The sequence below is a fragment of the Carex rostrata genome, chromosome 9, assembly GCF_964058835.1.
Source record: "Carex rostrata chromosome 9, lpCarRost1.2, whole genome shotgun sequence".
Taxonomy (NCBI): domain Eukaryota; kingdom Viridiplantae; phylum Streptophyta; class Magnoliopsida; order Poales; family Cyperaceae; genus Carex; species Carex rostrata.
In genome coordinates this window covers 12,785,549-12,810,739 of record NC_135926.1, presented here as the reverse complement: position 1 = coordinate 12,810,739, position 25,191 = coordinate 12,785,549, and the positions used below count along the sequence as shown (strand labels likewise).

Genomic DNA, 25,191 nt, shown 5'->3' with positions numbered 1-25,191 from the left:
CCAATTTCATGAGAATAAAAAATAAATTCTAAATAAAACAATTGAAGTTTTGTATCTAATTAAGCATATCAATCTTGATTAAATACATAGTTCATTCACTAATTGTAATACTATCATACTAAGGGAATTATTCAATTTGATCATTTATAAAATACTTATATACATGACCCTAGAGTAAGGCTATCATACATTGCAATACATAGGCATTTTTGTGCATTGTACTATAAATCACCATATTCAAAGTCCAAATGACCGATCCAACCCGTTCATTTTGTTCTCCATATTAATATGTGCTTCAAGACCAAATTTTACATTTTTTGGAATTTTTTTTACTATTTATTAAGCCACTTTGAAAAATGCTGATCCAATGGTGCCTTTTGATTTTATTGTTACCGTTGGATCAACGATTTTCAAAGTGGTTTAATAAATAGTAAAAAAATTCCAAAAAATATATAATTTGATCTCCAAACACATTAATATGGAGAACAAGATAAATGGTTTAGATCAGTCATTTAGACTTTGAATCCGGTGATTTATAGTCCAATGCACAATAATGCCTATGCATTGCAATGTAGGGTAGACTTACTCCATGACCTTATAATTTCAACAATAGTTGACAATAAGAGTCTATCTCACATACTATGCACCTTATAAAATTCAAAATTCTTATGAAGTGCAAATATGCATGCTTTAATTGCCATATTTTATTCTTATGTTATCTTGATGCCTTAATTTATAATTTTATAAAATTAAGGGGGTGCATGAATTGAGGGGGAGCCCTCTCTTCATTTGAGCATAATTGTGTGATATTTCATCTCTTTTGACTATTTCTTAAAAAGGGGAGAGATATTACAAGTTAATGCTACATTGGTATTCGACAACACCACACCAATACTAAGGGAAAAGGGGGAAAACAAAAAAAATCAAAAATTTCAAAAATTCTCAATTTTGTGGGAATAATCAATTTATGCATTCACTTGATATATAAGTTCCACAACAGTTGATGACCATTGTAACAGATCATAAACCATTGTAACGGGTCATAGGCATTGTGACGGTGCCACAACGATTAGCCTCTAGAGTTTTGGCAGAAAAATGGACTTCGGAAATGAATTTTTCCATTACACAACGGTTCATACCGTTATAACGGTTTAAATCCAGCAGCCTGCACACCATTCGTATTTTGGCCGCCGTTTGTTCGAATTCAGTCTGATAATATTTAAAGTTAAAACTCAAAAAGATTTTATTTAGTTTAAATTCATGCTAGCTTAATTCATCAAAAAATTTAATCATATCCTCTGTTTTTTTAGAGTCGACCTACGAGTCCTCTAATTTACCGTCCATCCAATATCTATTAAAGTAAAAATACATAGTTATTAACTACTAGAAGTTTAATCATTTTTTATATATAAATTTATATAAATGTATATAAAATGATAAAATTTTCGTAGTTTATAATTATATTTTAGTGAACATAAGGATGAACAACAGGTGGATGAACGCTCTCTTTTTTCGCATTTTATATTTTTCTTCCGTGCAACCTCATTCATGCGTCACAGAAATAGGCTGTTCTCAAATAGCATAAAGCCATAGAGTCTATTATTAGAAGTTTGTTATGGATCTCAATCTCAAATAGCATAGACTCTCTTTGAAGTTTGTTCTGGATCTTAATCTGATATAGTCAAATAGCATAGACTCTATTTTAACAAAGTAAATTTAAACACTACTTTTGCCAATTCAGTCTTCGATCTCCCTTCACCATTTCAAGGAACGGATGTCAAAGAAAAGTCTCTCTCAGACTCTCAGTAGTCAGTACTCAATTTGTAAATTGTTGACTGGGCCACCGCCATATAATTAATCACACATTCAACCATGCTTTTAAATGCAATAATAATGAATTGATAAAATTGTAATTTTATTTCCACAAATATATCGTAGCCGCCTAGGCATACATGATTTATTCAATATATGTAACTAATCACTCATTTCCAGTTCTGACCAAACTCTAAATCTTACACACTGCCTTTCACTTGAGCACTGTAATTATTTTGCAGATCATAGTACCTATTCCACAGCATGATACCGCCATACTTCGATGACCCTTTAATCGCTGGCAGAACCTGAGATGTCAGATCATTTGGTGGAATGTACCCGCTTCCTGCTGCGTCAGTTGAAGCCGGTATCCCCAAAAATACATTTGTCACCTGAAAGCTGCTTGTCCAAGTGTTCCATGAGTTTACGAGGTTGGTTATGTCACCAGACGAGTACTGGCATGGTGCATTGTTGTAGAATTGCACCCAGACATAGTCGAATAAACCTGTCTGTAGTGCGGGCCCCAGATAGGTGTCCGGGTAAGGGCACTGGGGAGCAGCAGTGAGATAGACCTTGCTGTTGTATTGCTTGAGAGAGTTTGCCAGGTCACCATAGTAGTCTGAACTACCGCTTTCTATATCAAAGTCAATGCCATCGAGAACTGCGCTACCAAGGGGACGGGAAGAGGAGCTTCCACCGAGGTAGTTGTTCCACAGGTAGTCAGCCACATTCTGCGCATCTGAGGTGGAAGTGAGCTGGTAGCTGCCAGATGCCCCACCAAGGGAAAGAATAACCTATGTATAATTATAAAATTAAGATGAATAATAGTATAATACATAGTAAGACTATTGTTCTCTATCAGTTAATTCAAAATTTTAACCAATTTTTTTAGTTAAAATAAGTAATTTAAGAGCCTATAAATTTGCTTTATTTTATTTAGTTAGTAAAAATAACTGTTTGGAGGTACATCATACATAGTAATTTAGATTCAACATCAAATTAAGAACTTATAATTGATTGTTAATATTTTTTTGTTAGACAATTAATTGGTAGGAACCTTAATCGCCAATTCGCCATGGACTGGCATGACTGGATTAATTATAAGATGAATAATTACCCATTGTCAGACTATATATTGTCGTTATATGTTATCGATCGATCTATCATTGATTTGAAATTTTATCTCGTCTTTTTGTTAAAATAAATAATTTGAGAGCCTGATAAATTTGTTTTTGTTTATTTAATTAGTTGGACAGAATCACTGTTTGGATGTACATATAAAATACATAGTAAGATAATAATAGGAGTTACGTTAATTAATTGTTTTGTTAGAGAATTTGTAGAAATTACCTTAATGCCCATGGACTGGCATGACTGAATGTCAGAGGTGAGCCCGGTGCAAGTGCCTGACGCTGGATCGCAGTGGCCCGCAAGGTTGAGAACCGGGGTTTGGCCATTGCCAAAAGTTGTCAAGAAAGCCAACATGACAAACGCGTAGTTTCCGGTTGCGCATGTATCGGCCAGGGTTCCCTCGTTGCCATTCTGACCCCAGTAGACAGCAATGCTGCCGGCCTGGGCAGAGGCAGTGAGGAGAGAGAGCAAGAGAGGGATGGTGAGGAGAGAGAGAATGCTCCTGGTTTGAGAGGCCATTGTTGGGATATAGCTAGCTAGCTAGATGTGATGTGAAGTTGTGAGATCATAGCATGTATTTATATAGGGGAGCTAGGATGGAATTAATGCAAATTTCCACCTGGGATTTGAGTGGATGTTTCCTCTTGGACCGGAGAATTTTGAGTTTTGAATAACGACTGCTAAGTCTTTTTGATATATATATCAAAGAAGCAGTCTGAACTAGATCTGATGCCTTCTTTTTCATTTAAACAGGATCGATGACGCATGCAGATCGAGCCTTAATCCACGGGGAGATTTCCCTGCTAAATTGGAAACCATTGGTGTGTCAACGGATACATTATACATCGGATGGAGACATTTTTATATTCATATTCACGTAATTTGTTTATATTCTATATTTACTCGTTAAAATGATAAATACCGAAACGTATATTAAATAATTATTGAATAAATTTATAGTTTATATAATATAACAAATAAATAATATATTAAACACGTCATATATGTAATATCATAATATATAAAATTATAATATTTATTGCATTAGTTTAGAAATTAGAAATTATTAATTATATATAACAATATAAAATCATATATTAATAATTAAAAATAATATATAATGTTGTATAAAGCAATCTAATAACAATAACAAAAGAGTATATAGTTCATTATATGCATAAACAAAAAGTATTATAAATAATTTAATATTTATCAATTATCCTATAGCTAGGGTAACCGTTACAAAATATTTTTTAAATATTTTTACTTGATAAGTTAAAAGAAAAAAAAAATTCTTATCTATATTTATATCTGTTAATTAAGTCAACAATTTGTTTATTCAAATTCATCTTGTGAATACGATACGAGCTGGGTAAGCTTGCCCAAGATTTTAATTAAGTCTTGATTTTATATGGCTTAATTATTTTTCTAAGCTTAAAGTCTTCTTAAGAAAGTGACTCTTCGATTTTATTATCAAACGGACTCTTTTTAGTGCAGCTTAAATTTAAAACTTGTGACTCTTGCCGAACACCCTCAAAGGAATGATTATCATAAAAAATTTCAGTATAGTAACAAATATCAGGCTCATTTTCTCTAATTTACATTGCAAGTGCATACAATTTCATCCGTCGGATCACACACTACAACAAAACTAGTCTTCAGCGACTTATTTTGGCGACCGGTCTAGTCACTGGTCGCTGAAGACCCCTGAAAAAACCAAAAAAAAAAAAAAAAAAAAAAAAACATCGGAGACGAATCCTTCAGCGACCAGCGCCCACAGCCTTTAGTGATCGATTTGCCCTGGTCGCAGAAGGGTGTCCCCTAAAAAATGTGCGTCCTCTCTCTGTACTCCTGCGTTTTGTTTTAGGTTAGCCAAAAAAAAAATCGACGCACTGTGACTATTGCTAGAATTATTATTATTGTTTAGAAGTCTTTTAGTTGATCATACTTTTAATTAAATTGTAACAGTAGTCTTCTTCTTGGGATAGCCTTTGTCCGTACATGTAAATTACGCAATGATGGGTGTTATGACAATGATGGATTTATGCTGTGGTTTTGTTAGTAGTTTAATATTGCATATAACAAAGTTACAAAGAAACACATGCTTGTTGCTTTTGTTAGCTTTGACATATGTAGATATTCTACTATTTTGAAGATAGAACCATAAATCATGTCTATAGTTTTTCTTAAGAAACAAACAAGCAAATTATTAGTTTAATATTATGTCTTACTTTAAATATTTTATTTTTATATCATATTTTTAGATATTTCATATTTAATATTTATGATTAGTGAAACTATTCGCTTTTACACTTGAGATTATTAGACGTGTACGTATGTACAAGTTGGAGGTTGATATTTTAATTGGTTGATAGAAGACTTTGACTTGATCTAAGCAAAGCAAAGCAAAGCAGCCACATTTTTATGTCCCACAATCGCGACTTAAATATCACGCTAATTAGACAACAAAATCAACCGCGCGTATCTGACTTTGAGATGGCAATCCCTTGACAATGATTATTTTAACAATTTTATCAATAATTTTCTTTCAAAAAAAGGAAAAGACAATTTTATCAATAATTTTCCTTTTAAAAAAGATCGACAGTTCAAATAAAATTGTAAATAATGACAAATTAATTTATATTTACGTTGTTATTTAGTAAAGGATAGTATAGAGATCAGATCCACTCTCTTCCCTTCTACTTGTTTAGTTGACACTTCAAAATAATTTGATCGTCGAAAGAATCTTTTGTGCCAACTAATACAAATGAGAAAGGCAAATTTATGTATTTAGAGGAAAGAGCTACTTTATATATTATTTTAGGGAGAATTTCGTATATGCCCCTAAAAAATCTAAAAAAAAAAAATCATAATATCATATTTATTTTTCTAAATTTCAGAATCTCATGAATTTACTCTGCAATTTATTGTATTTTCTATTAAAAGTCATTTCTAACTTTACAAAGTATATTTTATCCTTTATTAAAAATGTGTAGCATATTTAAAAGAAATGTCTAGTTTTATATACAATTGACCGGTTGTTCGAACAACTAGTTCATTGTCTTACTTGTGACGTGCACACAAGCGTATGTCTAAATGCCACTTTGCATGCATCACAAGTATAAAAATGAACTACTTGCATTTACCCTCGAAAATCGACAAATTAGATGACTAGATACTTTTTTTACACATACTACAAAAAAAAATTAATAAAGGATAAAATGAAAATATTATAAATTTGTGAGTTTTTAAAATTTAAAGGGGTAAATATGATAGTATGAATTTTAGTAGTAAGAATGCGTAATGTCAAAGTTTTTTAGGGATATACCGTATACATGAAGTCCCCCCTTTAATTAATTAACGTTTTGCTCTAGAGAAATTAATTGGATAAATTTGTGTTTTTGAAATTTAAAGGGGTAAATATGATACTATGAATTTTAGGAGGAGGAATGCGTAATTTCAAATATTTTGTTCCGAAGGAATTAAACTCAATTGGACCAACCCATTAAAAAAGCAATGCTTTCGTCGTGCTTGCAAGTCTAGTCTGAAAATTGGGGGGAAAGAGAGAACTCAACAGATGGGATTTTTTGTAGCTTCAGGTTTGAATACAAATGAAGGGGCAAATAAGAATGATCCCGATTCCCGATCGAGGAGGAAAAGAAGTTTTGTGAATTATCTGCTGAGGATAAGGTTTTGTGAATTACATACGAGTGAAATCTACCAATGAAAAATCGATAATCTAAATGTTTTATTGTGCTTGCTTGTGATATGATATGATATGATATGATGTACATATTTATTATTTGTAAATAAATTAATACAATCGAGGAGTGCTCTGAACTTTCTTACTTTCATCGATCATATATATTCTGCCCGCGTTTTTCTTAATTTGATTTCTCAACATAAATTAATTATAGTGTGAATGAATTTAAGAGTCCAGGAGCAACTTGTCAACAATTAAATGTTTGATAGGACAGTTGTTAATTAAAATTAAATATTTAGTTGAATGGTTCTCACAGCTCAATAATTTGAGTGTGTTCAAAGATTAATGGTGGTGTAGATATATTTGAGAAGGATTATTATCAATTTGAGAAAGACTTGTTTGAGAAGGATTATTATCAATTTGAGAAAGACTAGTTTGAGAAGGATTATTATCAATTTATTTGAGAAACATTTAGTTAATTGTGTAGATAATGAATGAATTATGCAAAGATTTCAAGATATGATAACCTGTATAGAAAACCCCGCTTAATCGAGTTGAATTATCTAGTATTATATTTTTTTATTACTTTTAATATGTAAAAGGATGCTATTTATATATTTTATTAGATAAAAAAATACTATTTTTTTTTTTATCTAGTACTTAATTAGCTAGTAGGTTTGAACCCAATTAGTTATTTTCTTGTCATTACCTGATAGAATTTTTGAATAGTAATTAGGAAGTCTGTAAGTTATTTCAATACACTCATTTTTTATTATTTTTAATTGCTTGACTTTTAACTAAATACAATTAACAAAATTAAGAGAACTAATCTTTGGTGTAGTAGCAAAGGCAATGTCCTCTGTGAGAGGTTTTATGTTCGAAACTCGAATAGGGGAATCTCTTGCAGATATTTAATAGTTGAGTGGATTGACCTCCAACTTTGATTCAAAGAAAAAAAAATTAACAAATTTAGCATATAGCACATCAATCATGAGATAGATCAGTTTCAACGATTTGAATTTATTATTTGAAACTAATCCTAATAGATTTTAGAGCATAAGCACATGCCCTGCATACGCTACCAAGTACTACTATCTGAAGACCTGGGTTGAATCAAGGCATGGCTTGACACTCGGCATCACATTCTGGAGACAAGAGATTGAACGTCTCAGAGATGATCTAGAGCATATGACCTGAGAGCTTTACAGAGAATATGTAACTCTTATTTTATTTTAAATTTGATCTAAATAAATTATCAAAATTTGACACTAGGATTGATGTAAGGTTTAAAATCTATAAATTCAGCTCGAGATAGATGGGGTACATTAGACCTATGTTGAAGTGTTGCCTAAGCGATGTCGGCAGCAGGAGCGTTACTAGCGTGCAAAGGTGCCGCTCATATGTTTTCATGTACTGTATTTTTAATTTACTTTATTATCGACAGCCCTACTAAATTTCATAAAGGCAATCTTTAATAAACAACCCTACTAAATTCATATTATCGAGCATCACTACTCCGGACGGGTCATGAGACAGTTCAGAATGCATCAACATGCTCCTCCCCCGGTGTTGATTAGTGAGGACATTTAGCGACAGCTTCATATTGCTAAGGACACCGCTATGGGGCAAGAACTGGGAATTTTTCCACCAGTCTTACGTGTTCCAGGCACGCTCTGCCAACCCCTAGCTGAGCAGCACCGTCACAAGGATGTCGCCCCCATGTAAGAATTATTTTTTAAATTTATGTCTTCATTGTTGTTTTCTGATTGTATTATCTTACTTTTTTTATTTTTGCAGACCTTATAGAGATTGGTACCAAGATAATAGTGCGTACACGGTGTATCTGGAGGGGTGTATTGCCGACAACCATCACGAGCGGGCACTGAGACCGAGGGATCGAAAGGACGGATCCACGATCTTATTCCAGCCAGCACACTATTCGCATCTACAGTATGTTTATTTTTAAAAACTTACAATATTTACATTTGTCCAACATTTATATTTTTTTTTCAGGCCTTATATATGGTGAAGAGTTGCCTCATAGCGGCAACAATGGCCACAATGCGGGGCTAGAAGAGGCTCGAGAAAGCCATTCTCAAGCATAACGTACCAACGGTGTGCCAATGTGGGTACAGGGCGCGCATTAACTCTATACTCAGATGTACTGGATTGCCCGATTGTGATGTAATTGATGACATATCTGATGAGCTTGATATCTACGTCTGGTATGTTGGTGACGAAGCATTGTTTGCTGGAGTCCAGGAGGCTGAGACCGTTAGTCAAGCGTCCGACAGAGGTACCGAGACATTGCGCCAGCGAGCCACAGAGCAGGTGGTGCCTACTCAAGACGACCGGGTATGATTTCTTATTGAAATATACAACTGTGAATTTTTTTTTTTAAATATTGCAGAACTAATTTGTAAATTTGTAGGATGAGGAGGAGGATCCGCTAGGGTTCAATATCTCCATGGATTATGGCACAGAGGGAGATGGGTTGTATTCCCCGAGTTTCAGTCTGACTCAGACAGTGCCGCCTGCATATCAGTTGGGGTATGTTCAAACTCTGCCCATCCCGGACTTTCCTAGCACCTCCACACAGCCGACACAGTATCCTCCCATTTCGGAGTTTCCTGGCACCTCCACACAAGTGACACACTATCCTCCCATCCCTCCGTATTGACTTGATGATCCCATAGTGAGACATGCGTTTTTATACTCTCAAGGTGAGTCCGGACAGAATATAGCATTTAGTCCTGGAGTCCAGCAATCGGTCGAGATTGAGGAGGTTCACGAGGAGTCGGTTCAGGCTACGGAGGACTCCACCTCCTCAGATGATTCTATCGATGATACGCCACTTGCATTGTGGATTCGGGGTTTGAGGATGAAGAAGGCGAGGAAGATGTTCGGTCCTTCTAACTATTAGGCTATAATATTAGTACTTTTTTAGATGTTTTGTCAGATACAGTGACTTATTTATCAGGGTACTTATTTGTCAAATAATGTTTATTTATCAAGCTACTTTTTTTATATTTTATTGTTTATTCTTTTTATCATCACAACAGTATTTATTCGTACATATGTGGTCCTCAAACGAGCGACATTTCTAATATAATATTTGTTCCAACAAATGTAAAATATTTTCAACATAAATGACATAAAAAAAACAATTAAAACTATTTTCAAAACCAAAAACACTAAACAAATAAAAAAAATACATCATCTGAAAAAAAAGGGGACCGCATCCCCTAGATGAAGCCCCTTCTCTGGGCCGCATCTAGGGGATGCGGCCATGGTGTTTTTGGAATTCCACCAAAATTGTGGTTTTTTGTTTAACTTTGATATGGTATTTTTTAAAATTTTGAATTATTATCGGGAGGAGGAATCCACTTAGAACATTTGTAAGTTACAACATCTTACAACAATTTGTTTTTGTACATTTCAAAGTTCAAACAGTCGATCTAAACCGTTTAACAATCTATATTAAAATGTGTTTGGAGATCAAATTTTATATTTTTTTTTAATGTTTTACTATTTGTTAAGTATTTTACAAAATTATTATTTTTCAGTGGTTCAAAATTGTCTAAAAATAACAGTTTTGTAAAATACTTAATAAATAGTAAACAAATTTTTAAAAAAATGTAAAATTTGATCCCAAACACATTTTAATATAGAGGTCATGTTGAACAGTTTGAATCAACCGTTTGAACTTTAAAAAATCACTTGTAAGATGTTGTAACTTACGAATGTTGCAAGTGAATCCCATCTCTATTATCAGAATATCTATGCGAGCACACAAGTTTTCAACACGACAGCATGCTATTCAAGGTTATATTTTGTTTTGCTAAATTTGCATTCCAGAATATTTTAACCTTAGCTACTACATATAACAAAATATCAGATTCACAGAACACACTGGAAGCAAACAGTGGCACCTCTCATTCTAATGGCCTGGCAAGTACAGGCTAACAATTAAAATTTTCTAAAAATGTAATGGGTTCTGCGAACCTTGATATTTATCAAACAACACTGAATCCGAATCAATAAAATAAGCACAAAGTGAAAGCTTTACAATCATTAAAATTGTATTAAATTGCAAAATGGAACTAATTACAAGTTACAACCACAAATTCCCTTTTAATTAGTGGTGCCTACTGAGTAAACTGTCACTTGAGCAATACAAGCACAAACATGACCAGCACTTCTTCAAAGCAAAAATTAATTACAGCAAGCTTTATTACTTGAGGAGTATCATATTTGATATATCTCATAGCTAGCAACAAAACCCTAAATCCAAGTAGTTGTTCTTCGTGTTCAAACCAGAATCATATAAAGAATAGTAAATTGACAAAAATACCCTCCCATATAAGTACTGCAAAGTTTAAAAGAACCATAGCACCTTAGCAGAATATCCACATATCAGACACAATTTTGTTCAAATGTAATCCTCCTGCATCCATGATTATCTTTTTATTCGGTTACCAGCACAAATCAATAATTTTCAAAAAAAAAAAAAAAATATGGAAGAAAGAAAAAAAGAAAAGGGAAAAAATACTCTCAGACCCCTTAACAAGAAATTGGTCAAAAAAAGGCAATTAGTCAAAAAAATTCAACCAAATCAAGAAATTGGTCGAAGCAAAACTTGCAGATTTTTCAGTCTGATCAAAATAATTATCCTTCTGCATATTCTAAAATTTGAAAATGATTTCAATAGCTTTCAACAACTAAATAGGGATGTTCTAACATTCGGCACATACTCAGCACAAAATACTTGAATAAATCAGTTTTGAAATAATTGGCCCATGGAAATGTAAAATTGTGCTAAGCAAATCAAATGTCAACTCTTAAAGTATTGTCCATTGGTGCAGAACAGATGTCTAGAAGTTGAGGTTGAATCACAACTGAGATTGAATTGGGATATTAGCACAGAGCCACAGAGTTGGTTTAAACTAGATAGATTGATAAAGAAACAGATCTGCAATTCATCCTAAAATTTCTCAAATTCAGAAAAGTAAGGGTTCCAAGAAAAGAATTGTTGTATTGAAGTAACTTGAAGGCTAATAATGTCAGTGTGGTACCAAAGCCCTAAATTAAAAAAAGAAAAAAAAGAAAAAAAGAATCGAACGTATTTTAATTTACATGAGCTAAATCAAGGCCACTTCAGCGAATAAATCCAGCAGCATAGTGGGGAGAAAAGACAGCACGTCTGCAGCTTCAGGAGAGGCGGAGAAGAAAACACGACGGCCGGAAAGAAGGCACGCACTTGCTGTTGGTCGGAAACAAAAGAGAGAAACGCGTGGATTTTGGCCGGGCCGGGCCGGGCCGGGCCGAGCGAAGACGGTCGCAGTCTCGTGGACTGTTCGCAGCGTTAATAAATTAATTATTTCAGACCGTTCTCACGCGTCCAGAAACTTCGACGAAAGACGGTCGCAGTCTCGTGGACTGTGCGCTCCCCTTCTCTAATTCATTGCTATAAAAGATGGATAGCTGAACCATGGAAACAAAAATTGGCTTCTTACCCTTCTTCTCTTATTCACGCAATTTAGAAAGAATTTGAAGTTTCCTCCTTTCCTATTTCAAAAGAGAAAAGCGCCTTCCCTTCATTTGCATTATCTGGATTAAGCCATTGCCGATGCATTTGAAAAGTAACTGTCCGACTGCTCCCGCTAAGTCCCTACAAGCCGAACTTCCATGCGAAGAACAGAATAACCATGGAGTGCTCAGATTGTGCAAATATTTTGATTTCCTCTCTACTATTAGCTTTATTTTTCTTACTTACAATGTAGTTCAATGCATATATAGATCAATAGGTAAACCATGGGACTTGGCATTTATTATTTCGTCCTATACCGAGCTGACTCTACTATTTGTGTGTCTGAAAATACACGAAAATCTCGGTACAGATGCTCGGATTGAACACAAACATCGGTTGAAGGTTGTCGTTTGGGTTCTAACCACTCTCGTTACCACAACATTTGCCTACAGGGTTGCTGAAATCATGCCATTGAGCTTAAAAATTGTCGTCTGGGGAATGAGTGGAACTGTAATAGTAGCGGGGTTCTACGCGTTCTTTATATTCGACAATAATGCTAAAGAAGCTAATGGTTATTGCAAACTGGAAAATACTGAGGAGAATGTAAATAAATTTCATGAGCAGTTAAGCCCCGAGGAGAAGGTTTAACTGAGTGCTGGGATCAATTGTGTAATTTATCTATTGAATCAATGGTGAACTTATGTCGTTTAAATTAAGAAGTGAATTTGTTCCTTTTTTTTCTGGCTTGTAAGAATAAGATTTTGAAAATAAAGATTTACTACTGGCATGATTACATATCTTTTTTATTGCGAATTGTGATTATATATACTTTTAGTAATCGAAAAGGTTCAGATTACAGATACTTTTACACAACAAATATAGGAAAACTTGCTAAAAACGAAAGCTATGTAATACTTAATTGTTCTTTCATCAACTGGTTCAGCAACTTCTGTTACCTTCACAGTATCACGCCAATGAATAATTCAATTTGAAACCTGAACTTTAAATGACCAGGCCTTTGAATTTGTATGTACCATGCCATATATGGTACATACCACAAGTTTTAAGTATGAATATATCTCATTTCTACAACAGAAGTTTATAATTTTACATTTGGGTATATCCCCTATTGATACAACTTATATCAACCATCTTGACAATGATTTTTGAAACAAGATACATAAATCTGAAAACAAATTTATGTAAGTTGTGAGTCATATGCTATAACTCAAAATTCCCCATCTCAAGATACATAAATCTGAAACCAAATCAATTTCTGATATGAAACATTTATGTTTAAAGTACTAACGAAAGAATTTTTAACAGAAAAAAAAAAAAAAAAAAAAAACCAAGGTGGCGAAATATCCTAAAACTTCAGTAAACTTGAGTCTGTATCTGCTACTAGTGATGCCATAATTGCAGGAATAGTACTTCAATTTTGGACTGTCAGATATGAATCTTACGGGCAGGATTACAATTTAAGGGGCTAATTTAGTATGACTGCTCATGGGTTTGAACAGCAGGACCCTGCTTTCTAGGCATGAAATTGGCAGAAAATTATCTAACAATTTCCTAGGATTAAAGAATTTATTAAGTAAAATAACTACTTGAGATTCTGATCCATGTAAACTTTAGGGAAACAAAAAAGGATGCAGGTATCTTGCAACATCAGGTAACAATTTTTTTAGGGGAAAAAGAAGTTAAAACTTCCTCAACCAAACACAAATATTTTAACTAGAAAACTTCAAAAGAAAAAACAGCTAAAGACATTCTACCTACACCTAACACCTGCCTGAGATAAAACTTCCACCCTACCTATTACTGATATATATCTTTGGTGGGAGTTAGTAAACCACTGTCACCTAAGAAAGCTAACGTTCAAATTGCGATAACCAACACTAAGTTTTTGTTTATTATGAAACCATAAAGTTCACAAAAGGCAACAAATGTGACAATATCAATACAAAAGGCACACAAAAGAACCTTTACGTGGTGGAAACCTAGTCAATAACCGAAACTAAGCTTTTGTTTATTTTAACAAAGTAGCTTATGCTACTGGTTTCATTATGAAACCATAAAGTTCACTAAAGGCAGCAAATATGACAATAATCAATACAAAAGGCACAAAAAGAACCTTTAGGTGGTGGATACCTAGTCTCAGATTTTAAGTTGTCCATCACTGGTACCCTTCGAAGAGAGCACCTCAGATTTTACCCTTGACCATCATTGACATCCTGGTAACCACCACCTACCTAGACCTATACAAAATTAGTATCAATTAGTACATAACACTCAACCAGCAATAGCAAACAAATGTGGTTTAATGAGCTTTTAATCCCATCTATTCTCTCTGTGCTTAATTTGTTAAATTGTATCCGTGAAGAGCAGATTATAACTAGATTGGACCAAATCCAGGAAAGATTAGGTGAAATTGCGGCTTCATTGATACATGATTTCAAAATTGAGGGCAGCTGGTGGCTAAGAATTGGGCGTAATTTAAAATTGAAGGTTCCAACAAGTCTTAATTTAGGTAAATTGATGGTACGATCAAAGTAACATCCCAAATCGAAATCCCTGGTTTGAACCAAACTTCCCTAAATGAAATAAAGAATATATAGCATGAAGAGGATAAGCAGTTCGAAGTTCGAACTGGGAGGAGGTTCCAGACGCCGTCGATGGATCAGTAGCAGTATCTCGTACTCCCGAGAAAAGCGAAAACTTGGGAGAGAGAGAGAGAGAGAGCCACCACGTAGATGAAGAAATGGAGGAATGAGACCTCGCAACGTCTGCATTAACCCAAAAAAGAGCATCTTTTGAGTTAACGCATGTCAGCCGTCTGATTTTAAACGGAGTCAATCTGACCACATCTTATAATTTAGGATCTTTTAATATTAGTGCGAATCTGGTCTGCACGGATTTTAAAACAGAATAAACAGTCCAGATGTATTAGCTCAAAAGATTTTTGTTTGTTAATGCAGAGGATACGAGCTAGGAATGGACGGTGCGTCTGCCTCCATTCCATGAATAGCGCGTGAAAAGTACCGGGTCAATCGAAAGAAGTAGCGAGTCATTTGAAAGTTCAATTCAAATGTGGAATTGAAAGAAACACGGACTCCTACAGGGCCACAGTCACGTCGAAGCAGCGGATGAAGGAAACTTCTTGTGGAAAGTGGATACTATACGTGGCTTAGTCACGGGCAGCCACGTTGTAACATTTCATTGGGACTGGTAAAAGGAGCATTTATTTGATAATTACGTAAGTCTTAATTTTTAAGAGCATTTATTTCATGGGGATGTTCAGCAAATGTGAGGCTTAATTTTTAAGAGCATTTATTTGACAATAAAATTAAAAAGTAATTTTTTTTTTAAATTTAAGTTTGATAAAATACTTAAGTCATATGAAATCAAACTTTAAAGCCTTGAGCAAGCTTTAAAAAAGATAGGCAAAAAGAGCACTAAAGAGGTGGAATTAAGTTGTACCAATGAGCACCCGTTCAGTAAGCTTAAGACTTCTTAGAAAGCCTAAGGAACTCAGGGGCAGACGTAGAATTTCTATCAGGAAGGTAAAATCGGGATTGGACAAATCGAATCTGAAACTCGGATTTTTTTTCATCATAAAACTATTTTGTACTTAAAAAAAATATAATAAGTTATTATGTCAAATAATAATACTGGTGTTATTTTTCGTAATTTAATCATTTTTATTCTTTGTTATTAGAAAATCTGAAAATAAAGAAGAATGAATTATTAATCTGCCTCAAACAACTTTTTTCTTGCCTACGGCTCAATTGAAGTATTTTGTCCTTCAACTAACAATTTAAAACAAAAATAAGTATTAAATAATAACACATGTTTTTTTGGGTCCATTCACTTCGATTTATTGTTCCACTTGTCAGAATATTATTCCCCATCTAATTCGTTGTTTTCAATTTTCACGCTATCTAGGCTACTACTCAAAAGACTCAAACCACAAAATCTCGAAAAAAAAAAAAAAGCAGCAGCAGAATCTCCCATCTATGAGAGAATCAATTCGATTCAGACAAAAACTCGATGTAGGGAGGAGTAAACTAATTTTCTGTGGAGCAAAGAAGAACCGAGTATGTCTTTTCTACTAAATTTCAAAATTCAGGGGGGCAGCTGTCCCCCCGGACAACGTTGGGTTCGCCCCTGGCTGAGCTTGCCGAACAACACCAATGTACATAACATGCTTTGAAACTTAATCTTAAACAAGCAAAATACAAAACAATTTTAAACATATAAAATGAAATTATCACAAAATTATGCTCGAAGATCTGTAGAGAAATAATTATTCATGGATTTTTAGAGATCTTATTTGTTTCACATTGTAATATATTCTTCCGTTACTAGTATTTCAATACAAATTTGAGCACTACTAAATTAATCAGTATCGTTACTAAATTTATTTGTGACTTTGTAAAGAGTATTTCAAATTATAATATTTCAAAGAGTATGCAATTTCATTATTCTTTATTTCTACAAGTACAACATACATGTAGATGATTATATACTTTTCTTTTAGTATACATATTGTGTTTTCTACAAGTATTTGTAATAACCATTGGTAAATGTTGTTTCAGATTAGAAGTCTTTTATCCATCATTTCAGTATTGTATACATATATATATATATATATATATATATATATATATATATATATATATATATAGATAGATAGATAGGCTAATGTGCTTTCGGTAGCATATGGGTCGAAATACACACGGTTCAAATTTGAAATTTCAAAATTCAAAAAGTCGATCTGAACCGTTCATCTTGTTCTCCATATTAATATGTGCTTGGAGACCAAATTTTACATTTTTCTGAATTTTTTTACTATTTATTAAGCCACTTTGAAAATCGCTAATCCAACGGTTTTACTGTTATGTTAAGCCACCGTTGGATCAGCAATTTTCAAAGTGGCTTAATAAATAGTAAAAAAATTCAGAAAAATGTAAAATTTGGTATCCAAGTACATATTAATATGGAGAACAAGATGAACGGTTCAGATTGACTTTTTGAATTTTGAAATTTCAAATTTGGACCGTGTGTATTTCGACCATATGCTACCGAAAGCACATTAGCCTCTCTCTCTCTCTCTATATATATATATATATAGGGATCAAGTTACAATATTTTTTGAGTTACAACAAGTTACAACAAGCATTATTTACATTTTCAAAGTCCAAATCGTCAATCAAAACCGTTAGATGTGATCTCTACAATAAAATGTGCTTGGAGACCAAATTTTACATTTTTTGGAATTTTTTTACTATTTATTAAGATGGGTACAAAATTTAATGATATGAATTTGACTAATTTTTGTACCCACCTTAATAAATAGTAAAAAAATTCCAAAAAATGTAAAATTTGGTCTCCAAGCACATTTTATTGTAGAGATCACATCTAACGGTTTGGATCGACGATTTGGAGTTTGAAAAGGTAAATAATGCTTGTTGTAACTTGATCCCTCCTCATGTATATATATATATATATAGGACTTGGCTACGGTGCTATGGGTAGCTAAGAGGCCTCCCGTGCTACGGCTCAATATTCGACTTTTCAAAATTCTAACGGTCGATCCGAACCGTTCATCTTGTTCTCCATATTAATATGTGCTTGGAGACCAAATTTTACATTTTTTGAAAAAATTTTACTATTTTTTTAGATTTATTGAAAATCGCTGTTTTTCAGACAAATCTGGACCATAAAAAACAGCGATATTCAATAAATCTAAAAAAATAGTAAAAAATTTCCAAAAAATGTAAAATTTGGTCTCCGAACACATATTAATATGGATAACAAGATGAACGGTTTGGATCGACCGTTAGGATTTTGAAAAGTCGAATATTGAACCGTAGCACGGGAGGCCTCTTAGCTACCCATAGCATATTAGCCAAATCCTATATATATATATATATATATATATATATATATATATATATATAGTGGCTAATATGCTTTCGGTAGCATATGGACCGAAGTGCTACCGGTTCAAATTTGATTTTTCAAAATCCAAACGGTTGATCTGAACCGTTCATCTTGTTCTCTATATTAATATGTGCTTGGAGACCAAATTTTACATTTTTCTGAATTTTTTTACTATTTATTAAGTATTTTTACAAAATTGTTGATCTAACGGTGGCTGCTGATTTTACTGTTTTGTTAAGCTACCGTTGGATCAACCATTTTGTAAAATACTTAATAAATAGTAAAAAAAATTCAGAAAAATGTAAAATTTGGACTCCAAGCACATATTAATATGGAGAACAAGATGAACGGTTCAGATCGACCATTTGGATTTTGAAAAATCAAATTTGAACCGGTAGCACTTCGGTCCATATGCTACCGAAAGCATATTAGCCACTCTCATATATATATATATATATATCAAAGTTAAGGTGTGATGTGCTTACCAAGAGGAGTTGAGAAACACAACTTGAAAAGTTTATCGGATTAGCTTTAAGTGACGGATCCAAACCGTTGAAATCTATATATTTCATGAGCAATGCATATGCATGCAAAATTTTAAAATTTTGGAATTCATTTAGTGCAAGATCAAGGGGTAAAAAAAATTATAAAAATTGAATACATAAAACAACTTATAAATAAGTCATAAAAAACATCATTTTTTTACCGCTTGACATTGTACTAAATGAATTCAAAAAATTATTAAAAAAAAATCATGGACATGCATCACTCATGAAGGAAATCGATATAATTCAGCGGTTTGAATTCGTCGAAACAATCTGATAGACATTCGGAGTTGAACTTATAAAATAAGTTATAAAATATTATTTTTTTATACCTCTTGACATTATATTAAATGACTTTAAAACTTTCAAAAAAATTTATGGACATGCATCACTTATGAAGTAGATAGAATTTAACGGTTTGAATTCATTGTTTGAAAACAATTCGATAAATTTTTAAAATTATGCTCACTAACTTAAAAGTATATCATTGTTGTTAATATGTCAATAAATAACTACAGATTAAAATTGGCTGAGCGATAAATCAATTAATTGCAAAAAAATAGTTGAATGTGATCATTCGACCCATTTGCAAACCTTAATCGATTTTATTTGTTCTTTTTGTTCATACATTCAAAAGAGCAATATTTCTGCAATTACTAACGCTATTATATATTGGGTGCTAACAAGGCGGTGGGGAAATGTCCAATTGTATTATTCTATAATTTGAGGGTTTCAGTTGTTATTCAAATGTGAACTCGTTTAAATATATGGTCACACAAAATAAATGTTTTACCAACCATTGTAGTTGTAAATCACATAGGTTTCATGTCAACATGGTGCACAAAATGTGAGGTGCCATTAGAAAAAATAAAATAAAAATAAAAATAAAAAGAATAAACTTTTTAATTTTAATTCATTTTGTTTTCCCAAAACTATATGCAACAGTGAGATATTGGAGGATAACTAATGCCAACTAGAATTTGAGTTTAATCTAAAAGGTAGATATACACATTGATTTTTGTATTATATTGAATTTAAATATTTAAAATTCTTTAGCGATTATCCTGATGGTAATTGTTGTATAAAATTTACAAAATTCAATATTGTTAGATACAAGCAATTCGTGAATTATTTATAGGCAATAGAGAAGTATTGCATTTTTATATATTTTTTAATCAATCTTTTAGAGTAACTTAACCATGTGACATTTTTCAATATCTAAATTGATTGATAATATTTTTTGTAAAAAGATATAAATTGCATAATTAATTTTTAATTTTGATTAAAGAGCTATCATTAAGACGAATCAATTAATATATTATTTTTGAAAATTTGAGGCTGCAAATTGAAAATTTTGATTTATGTTAATGTTTTTTTCCTCTATTCTTGAGGACTTAATTATTAATTATTTTACTTTGATTTTAGTAAAACTTGACCATGTTCAAAACACTTGCGCATTTACAATCATATATATAAGATTTAGATCCAAAAAAAAACTAAATATTATCAAAATCCTAAAAATCAAGAAGTAAAACACTACTGGAAGAATATGACATGATAAATCCTAGAAATAAAATAAAATTGCGGGTTGATTGTTAAAATAATTATTTTATTCAAGTATGGTAATGTTGTGAATTAACAAATTGTAAAAATTTAGCAGATTTTTGGCATCATTGAAAAAAATTGAGAGAACTAATAAATGATGGATTCTAAAGTAACTAAATTGGCTAACTTCAAATGATAGTAAAAATAATTATGTTATTCAATTATGTTAATATAAAAAATTGTAAATACATGATCATCCAAAACAAGTCGGACAAATGTATGTAAATTATTATAATAGAATCTAACATTTTTCAATAATGTTTTAGGGATTAATTGTTTTGAATCTGAAGTTGATACAGTTGCATCTGTACGTTTCTCATAACTTCTTTCATGGACTTCTTGCTTACACGCATCAGAGAGAAAAGTTAAAAGGTGATAAGCTGCTAGGGATGTTCGCATCAAAAAAATTTATTTTATTTCGATGTGAAAAGATTAGTGGAAGGAAAAGGGAGACGATTTCTCCTTGCCAAAATTGGCTACAGAAGAAATTGTATAACTGCAGAAGAAATTGAACGAAATAGAGGGTTTTAGCCTGATTTCTTAATTAATTCTTTTCTCTATAGGTGGAAAGGGTTTACCGGGTGATGATTATTTGATTTAGAGAATTTTGGAGGATGGTAGGGTTTAAGATTCTTTCAGAGAATTGAAAAAAAAAACAGAGTTGCTATGTGTCAATTTTTCATAGTATTTTTTTTTTTGGAACCAAAATTTTAAACCATCTTGTTAAGAATAAACACTGTAGAACTTTTAAATCACATTTAAACTTTTGGTAATACGGAAACAACTCGAGGAAATCCCCCCAAATAACAAGGGGGAGATTTCACGCAGTTCCATCAAACATTTTAATATTACGTATTTTTTCCTTCAAAATCAATAATTATATAATATAACTAACAAATTTGTCTTATATAACTATATAATATATCGAACATATTCAAAAACATTAAAATAATAGTATCTAAAACTTTAAAATTTATTTCTTTTCCATTATACTATTTCTCTTTTCTTGTTCGGAAAATGCTAATATACTATGCGTAGCATAGAGGACCTCCGTGCAACGGCTCAATATTTGAGTTTTTAAAATCCTAACGGTCAATCCGAACCGTTCAACATGATCTCCATATAAATATGTACTTGCAAACCAAATTTTACATTTTGTACACATTTTTTACTATTTTTTAGATAGATAGAAAATCACTTGATCTAAAAATTATGTACCATTCAAATTAAGTGATTTTCTACATATCTAAAAAATAGTAAAAGAATTTAAACAAAAATGTAAATTTTGGTTTGTAGGTACATATTCATATGGAGATCATGTTAAACGGTTCGGATCGACCGTTAGTATTTTGAAAACTCAAATATTAAGCTGTTGCACATATGTCCTCTATGCTACGCGTAGCACCGTAGCCAATTTCCTTTCTCTCTCCCTCCTTTTCCTAAATTTTTTTCTCCCGACGCTTCGCCCCTCTCGGTCTCGAATATGGCACTGTCGCTCCTCTCTCCACTTATTCTGTCCCCAATATCAATGAAACATCATAATATAAAGATTGAACAACTATAAAAATGAGAGAATTTCAACAAGATGTGTATGCGTTATAAATGGGTTCTGACATTATTCAATATTAAACTGTTGTGTATTTTACAGAAAAACAGTGAGCCACCCATTAAATAGCTCAAATTAATTAGTTATGGTTAATGTCTTCCTTTGTTTCAAATACTGTAATAGAGAAAAGCATTGACTTAATTACTTCTACAAAAATATGTTCCTGAAATTGAAGTTTTGTATTAAAACATAGGGAAAACATGATAATTTGGTGTAATCTCACCTCAGCCATGCGCAAGTTTTTCAGAATGCGCGCGTCCTAACCCATTCAAAACGTGCCATAATAATTATATTATAATGGGGAACTTTATGCATGCCTCTTAAAAATCTCAAAATTACGTAATTTTACGACTTTACCCAATTATATATTGTCTTTTTTTTTATTGAAACTCATTTCAAATTTATAAAGCATCCATTTTACTCTTTATTAAAAAATAAAAATATATGTAACATGTTTAAGGAAAATGTTATTTTTCTAATTTATCGGTTCCATGTGTTGTCTGTTTGCATTTTTCATGTGTCTAACTGCATGTTTCATGTGTCTTTAATTTTTTTGCATTTACAAACTCTGAAACTTATACTAGTACTTGATACTTGGAGCAAACCAGAGTTAAATGTATGAGGAAAAAACAAATTGTGGATACAAAATTGTTAGGACATTTTCTTTGATCTTTGTGTTGTCTGTTTGCATTGTATGGGCTGTAATTTTTCATTTTTATTTTTGTATGAACTATAACTGACAGCCTCTGTCAGCATTTTCAAATAAGAAACTTATACAGGTACCTGTGTTGATCGATGGATACAATAACATAAGATGGATTCTAAAGTTGGTACCAGGTGGCTACTGCTAGTAGATGGTGAGTACCAAGGATGTTGATGAAGCATTATATAAGTACTTTTGGTTCATATTCTTTCTTTTTTTCTGAATGTTATTGAACTTTTGAAATTTTATTTGCTACTAGCTATTTTTTCTGTAACAAAATTAAACCTGGTTATGCTGCTGCTAGAAGGGCCTAGAGCATAATGAGAATTCTTGATCTGACGAATATGAACAGAGCTCGTATTGCCATGTAGATGTGGAGATTTCGATCTCCTAACATAACAGGTTGGTGGAAACTGTTGCTTTTTTCCCTTCATCTCCCTCAAACACTTACAACAACTCTTCGGTAGCTTCTCTGACCCAAAAAAGCACAGGTTCTTTCGTTCCATCGTTTAAATATGCAAACCCTGTCTCGACTCCCGCACAACTTGGATGCATGTAGCTCTCGCACTTTTTGCAGAAACAGAGGAGTTGCTGATCTCCAGTCTCTTTGCATATGTTGCAGTTGAACTTGAACCCTTGGTTGACCGTAATAACAAGACAGCTATCGGGATCGCTTATCCTAGTTGGTATAAGCTTGTAGAAAGACATTGATCTGTCATTGTTATAGTTAAAAAAAAATGTTTATAGCTATACATAAGATGGTGACAGAAGGAAAGAAAAAAAAAACAGGGGCAGAGCGAAAGCAATCATTAAACATTAATTTTTCAACAACTTATATGTTGAAATTATAACAGAAAATGTGCATATCTAAGGATATGATTTTTCAGCTGAATAAAGAAAAACAGAGGACAATTATAGAAGAAACCCAATTTAAACATCCCGTATTATATGTATGAATTCAGGTTTCATAAACTTTTCAACTTAATCATTTGAATGAATTACGAAAAATTCTTTGGCTTATTGGACTCTAATAAACAGAGCAGGTGAAAACAGATTCAGTTAAGAGAACTCTGTTTGTATAATCTACCACAAAATAAATAAGGATTGACAATTACGAACAAAATCTTCGACTACAAAACGAATAGAGGTACCATCATAACACCAACTTCATTAAAATTCTAAGTATAAAGAATAGGGGTGTTCATTGGGTCCAGTTTAGTCGGTTTTAAACCGAACTGAATTAGTTTGTACCAAACAGTTCAGTTTTTTTCGGTTTAATAGTTCGGTTCAATTTGAAAATCTTCAAAACCAAAATAACCAAACCGACCAAACTTTTATATATTATGAATTTGGTCTGGACTACTCCGGTTTATTTCTTAATCAATTGCTTTAAATACTTCGGTTTATTGGTTTATTTCTTAATATACTTAGATTTATTATAAATCAATTGTTTTAAATAAAATATAAATATATTTCGGTTAGAACTAGGGATGTAAACAGACCGGATATTATCCGATTTAGTCTGGATCTGAATCCGAAAAATTATCTAAATTATCCGATCCGTATCTGAAAAAACATAATGTATACGGATACGGTAAGACTTTTAACTATCCGTATCCGACCGTTTACACTTTTAAACCACAACAAATGTGCTATATGTTCTTAAATTGATTTATTAAATTGCATATAGATATATATTTTGATGAACAATATAACACTATGACATAATTAGTGACTAATATTTTACCAATCTAATAGATGTTTTGTAACCAATAAGCTAATTATGAAAAATATCCGTAACCGTTCGATATCCGATCCGTATCCGTATTCGAAAAATTATAACAGATACGGTAAGACCACTATCTGATCCGTATCCGACCGTTTACACCCCTAGTTAGAACCGAAAAAACCAAAATAAAACTTTGGTTCAATTCTGTTTGGTTCGATTCTATTTTTGAAATCGGATTCTAACTTTGGTTTGCCTAGTTCAACCGAACGGAAACTGTGAACACCCCTAATAATGAAAATGAAGAAAAGAATGTGAAGAAGAGTCACCTTGTCAGCGGATATTATTTGCAGGGATGTAATTTGTAAAGACTAACGAAAGAGAGATTGCTAACTGGGCTTGAATCTGAGGGTGTGGTGAACTAGCGTATTATAGATAACAACAAGACTCTGCGGTTATACATTTATATATATTTATTCCGTCCCTGATATGGCAAATTGGCAATAGGAAGGGGGCTGGACATGTGTTGGAAGTTACTTGCGATCAATAATTTGAATATCATAATATTTATAGAGAAAAGGTTATCGTTCATTATCTTTTGTTCACCATCTATCCACTGCATTATCCGGTTTCTACTTTTTAACTGTTTGTAACGGTCTCCTCTGCTCTATTTAAACATGTCGTCACTTTCCGAATTTCATTTCTCAAATTTCCAATCATATTTCGTTTTTTTTAATTTCTATCTCTCTCTTTCTTTTCTCCTTGCTCACCATCTTCCGCTACCCTATCTAAACTCCAAAATCTCAACCTTTTCTCTGTCAGATCTACTCTCGATCTCTCCATTACTCAACTTCTTCGCCTTGCTCAAGTATCCCGTGCTGCTC

The 25,191-nt window shown here is 32.6% G+C and overlaps 1 protein-coding gene and 1 long non-coding RNA gene across 3 annotated transcripts; both read right to left on the bottom strand.

The window, feature by feature from the left end:
• Positions 1-1,894: 1,894 nt before the first annotated feature.
• LOC144559720 (hevamine-A-like) lies at positions 1,895-3,479 on the bottom strand. The gene is made up of 2 exons (XM_078308830.1): positions 3,163-3,479; positions 1,895-2,606 (listed from the first exon to the last, which is right to left on the bottom strand). The coding sequence occupies exons 1-2, from the start codon at positions 3,460-3,462 to the stop codon at positions 2,013-2,015; spliced, it is 894 nt and encodes a 297-aa protein (XP_078164956.1). The 5' UTR covers positions 3,463-3,479; the 3' UTR covers positions 1,895-2,012.
• A 10,032-nt stretch (positions 3,480-13,511) lies between these two features.
• On the bottom strand, positions 13,512-14,938 carry LOC144559564 (uncharacterized). 2 transcript variants are annotated; one of them, XR_013513176.1, is made up of 2 exons: positions 13,987-14,938; positions 13,512-13,951 (listed from the first exon to the last, which is right to left on the bottom strand). It is a non-coding gene; the product is annotated as an uncharacterized LOC144559564 (long non-coding RNA). The 2 variants fall into 2 exon arrangements; XR_013513177.1 differs by having other exon boundaries at positions 13,999-14,938.
• Between the last annotated feature and the right edge of the window lie 10,253 nt (positions 14,939-25,191).

Bases quoted from the DNA above. Each gene is read 5' to 3' on its own strand.
- LOC144559720 (XM_078308830.1), bottom strand. From the start codon at position 3,462: ATGGCCTCTCAAACCAGGAGCATTCTCTCTCTCCTCACCATCCCTCTC. The intron at 2,607-3,162 runs GTAATTTCTACA...AATTATACATAG, and splicing joins GCCAGTCCATGGGCATTAAG to GTTATTCTTTCCCTTGGTGG.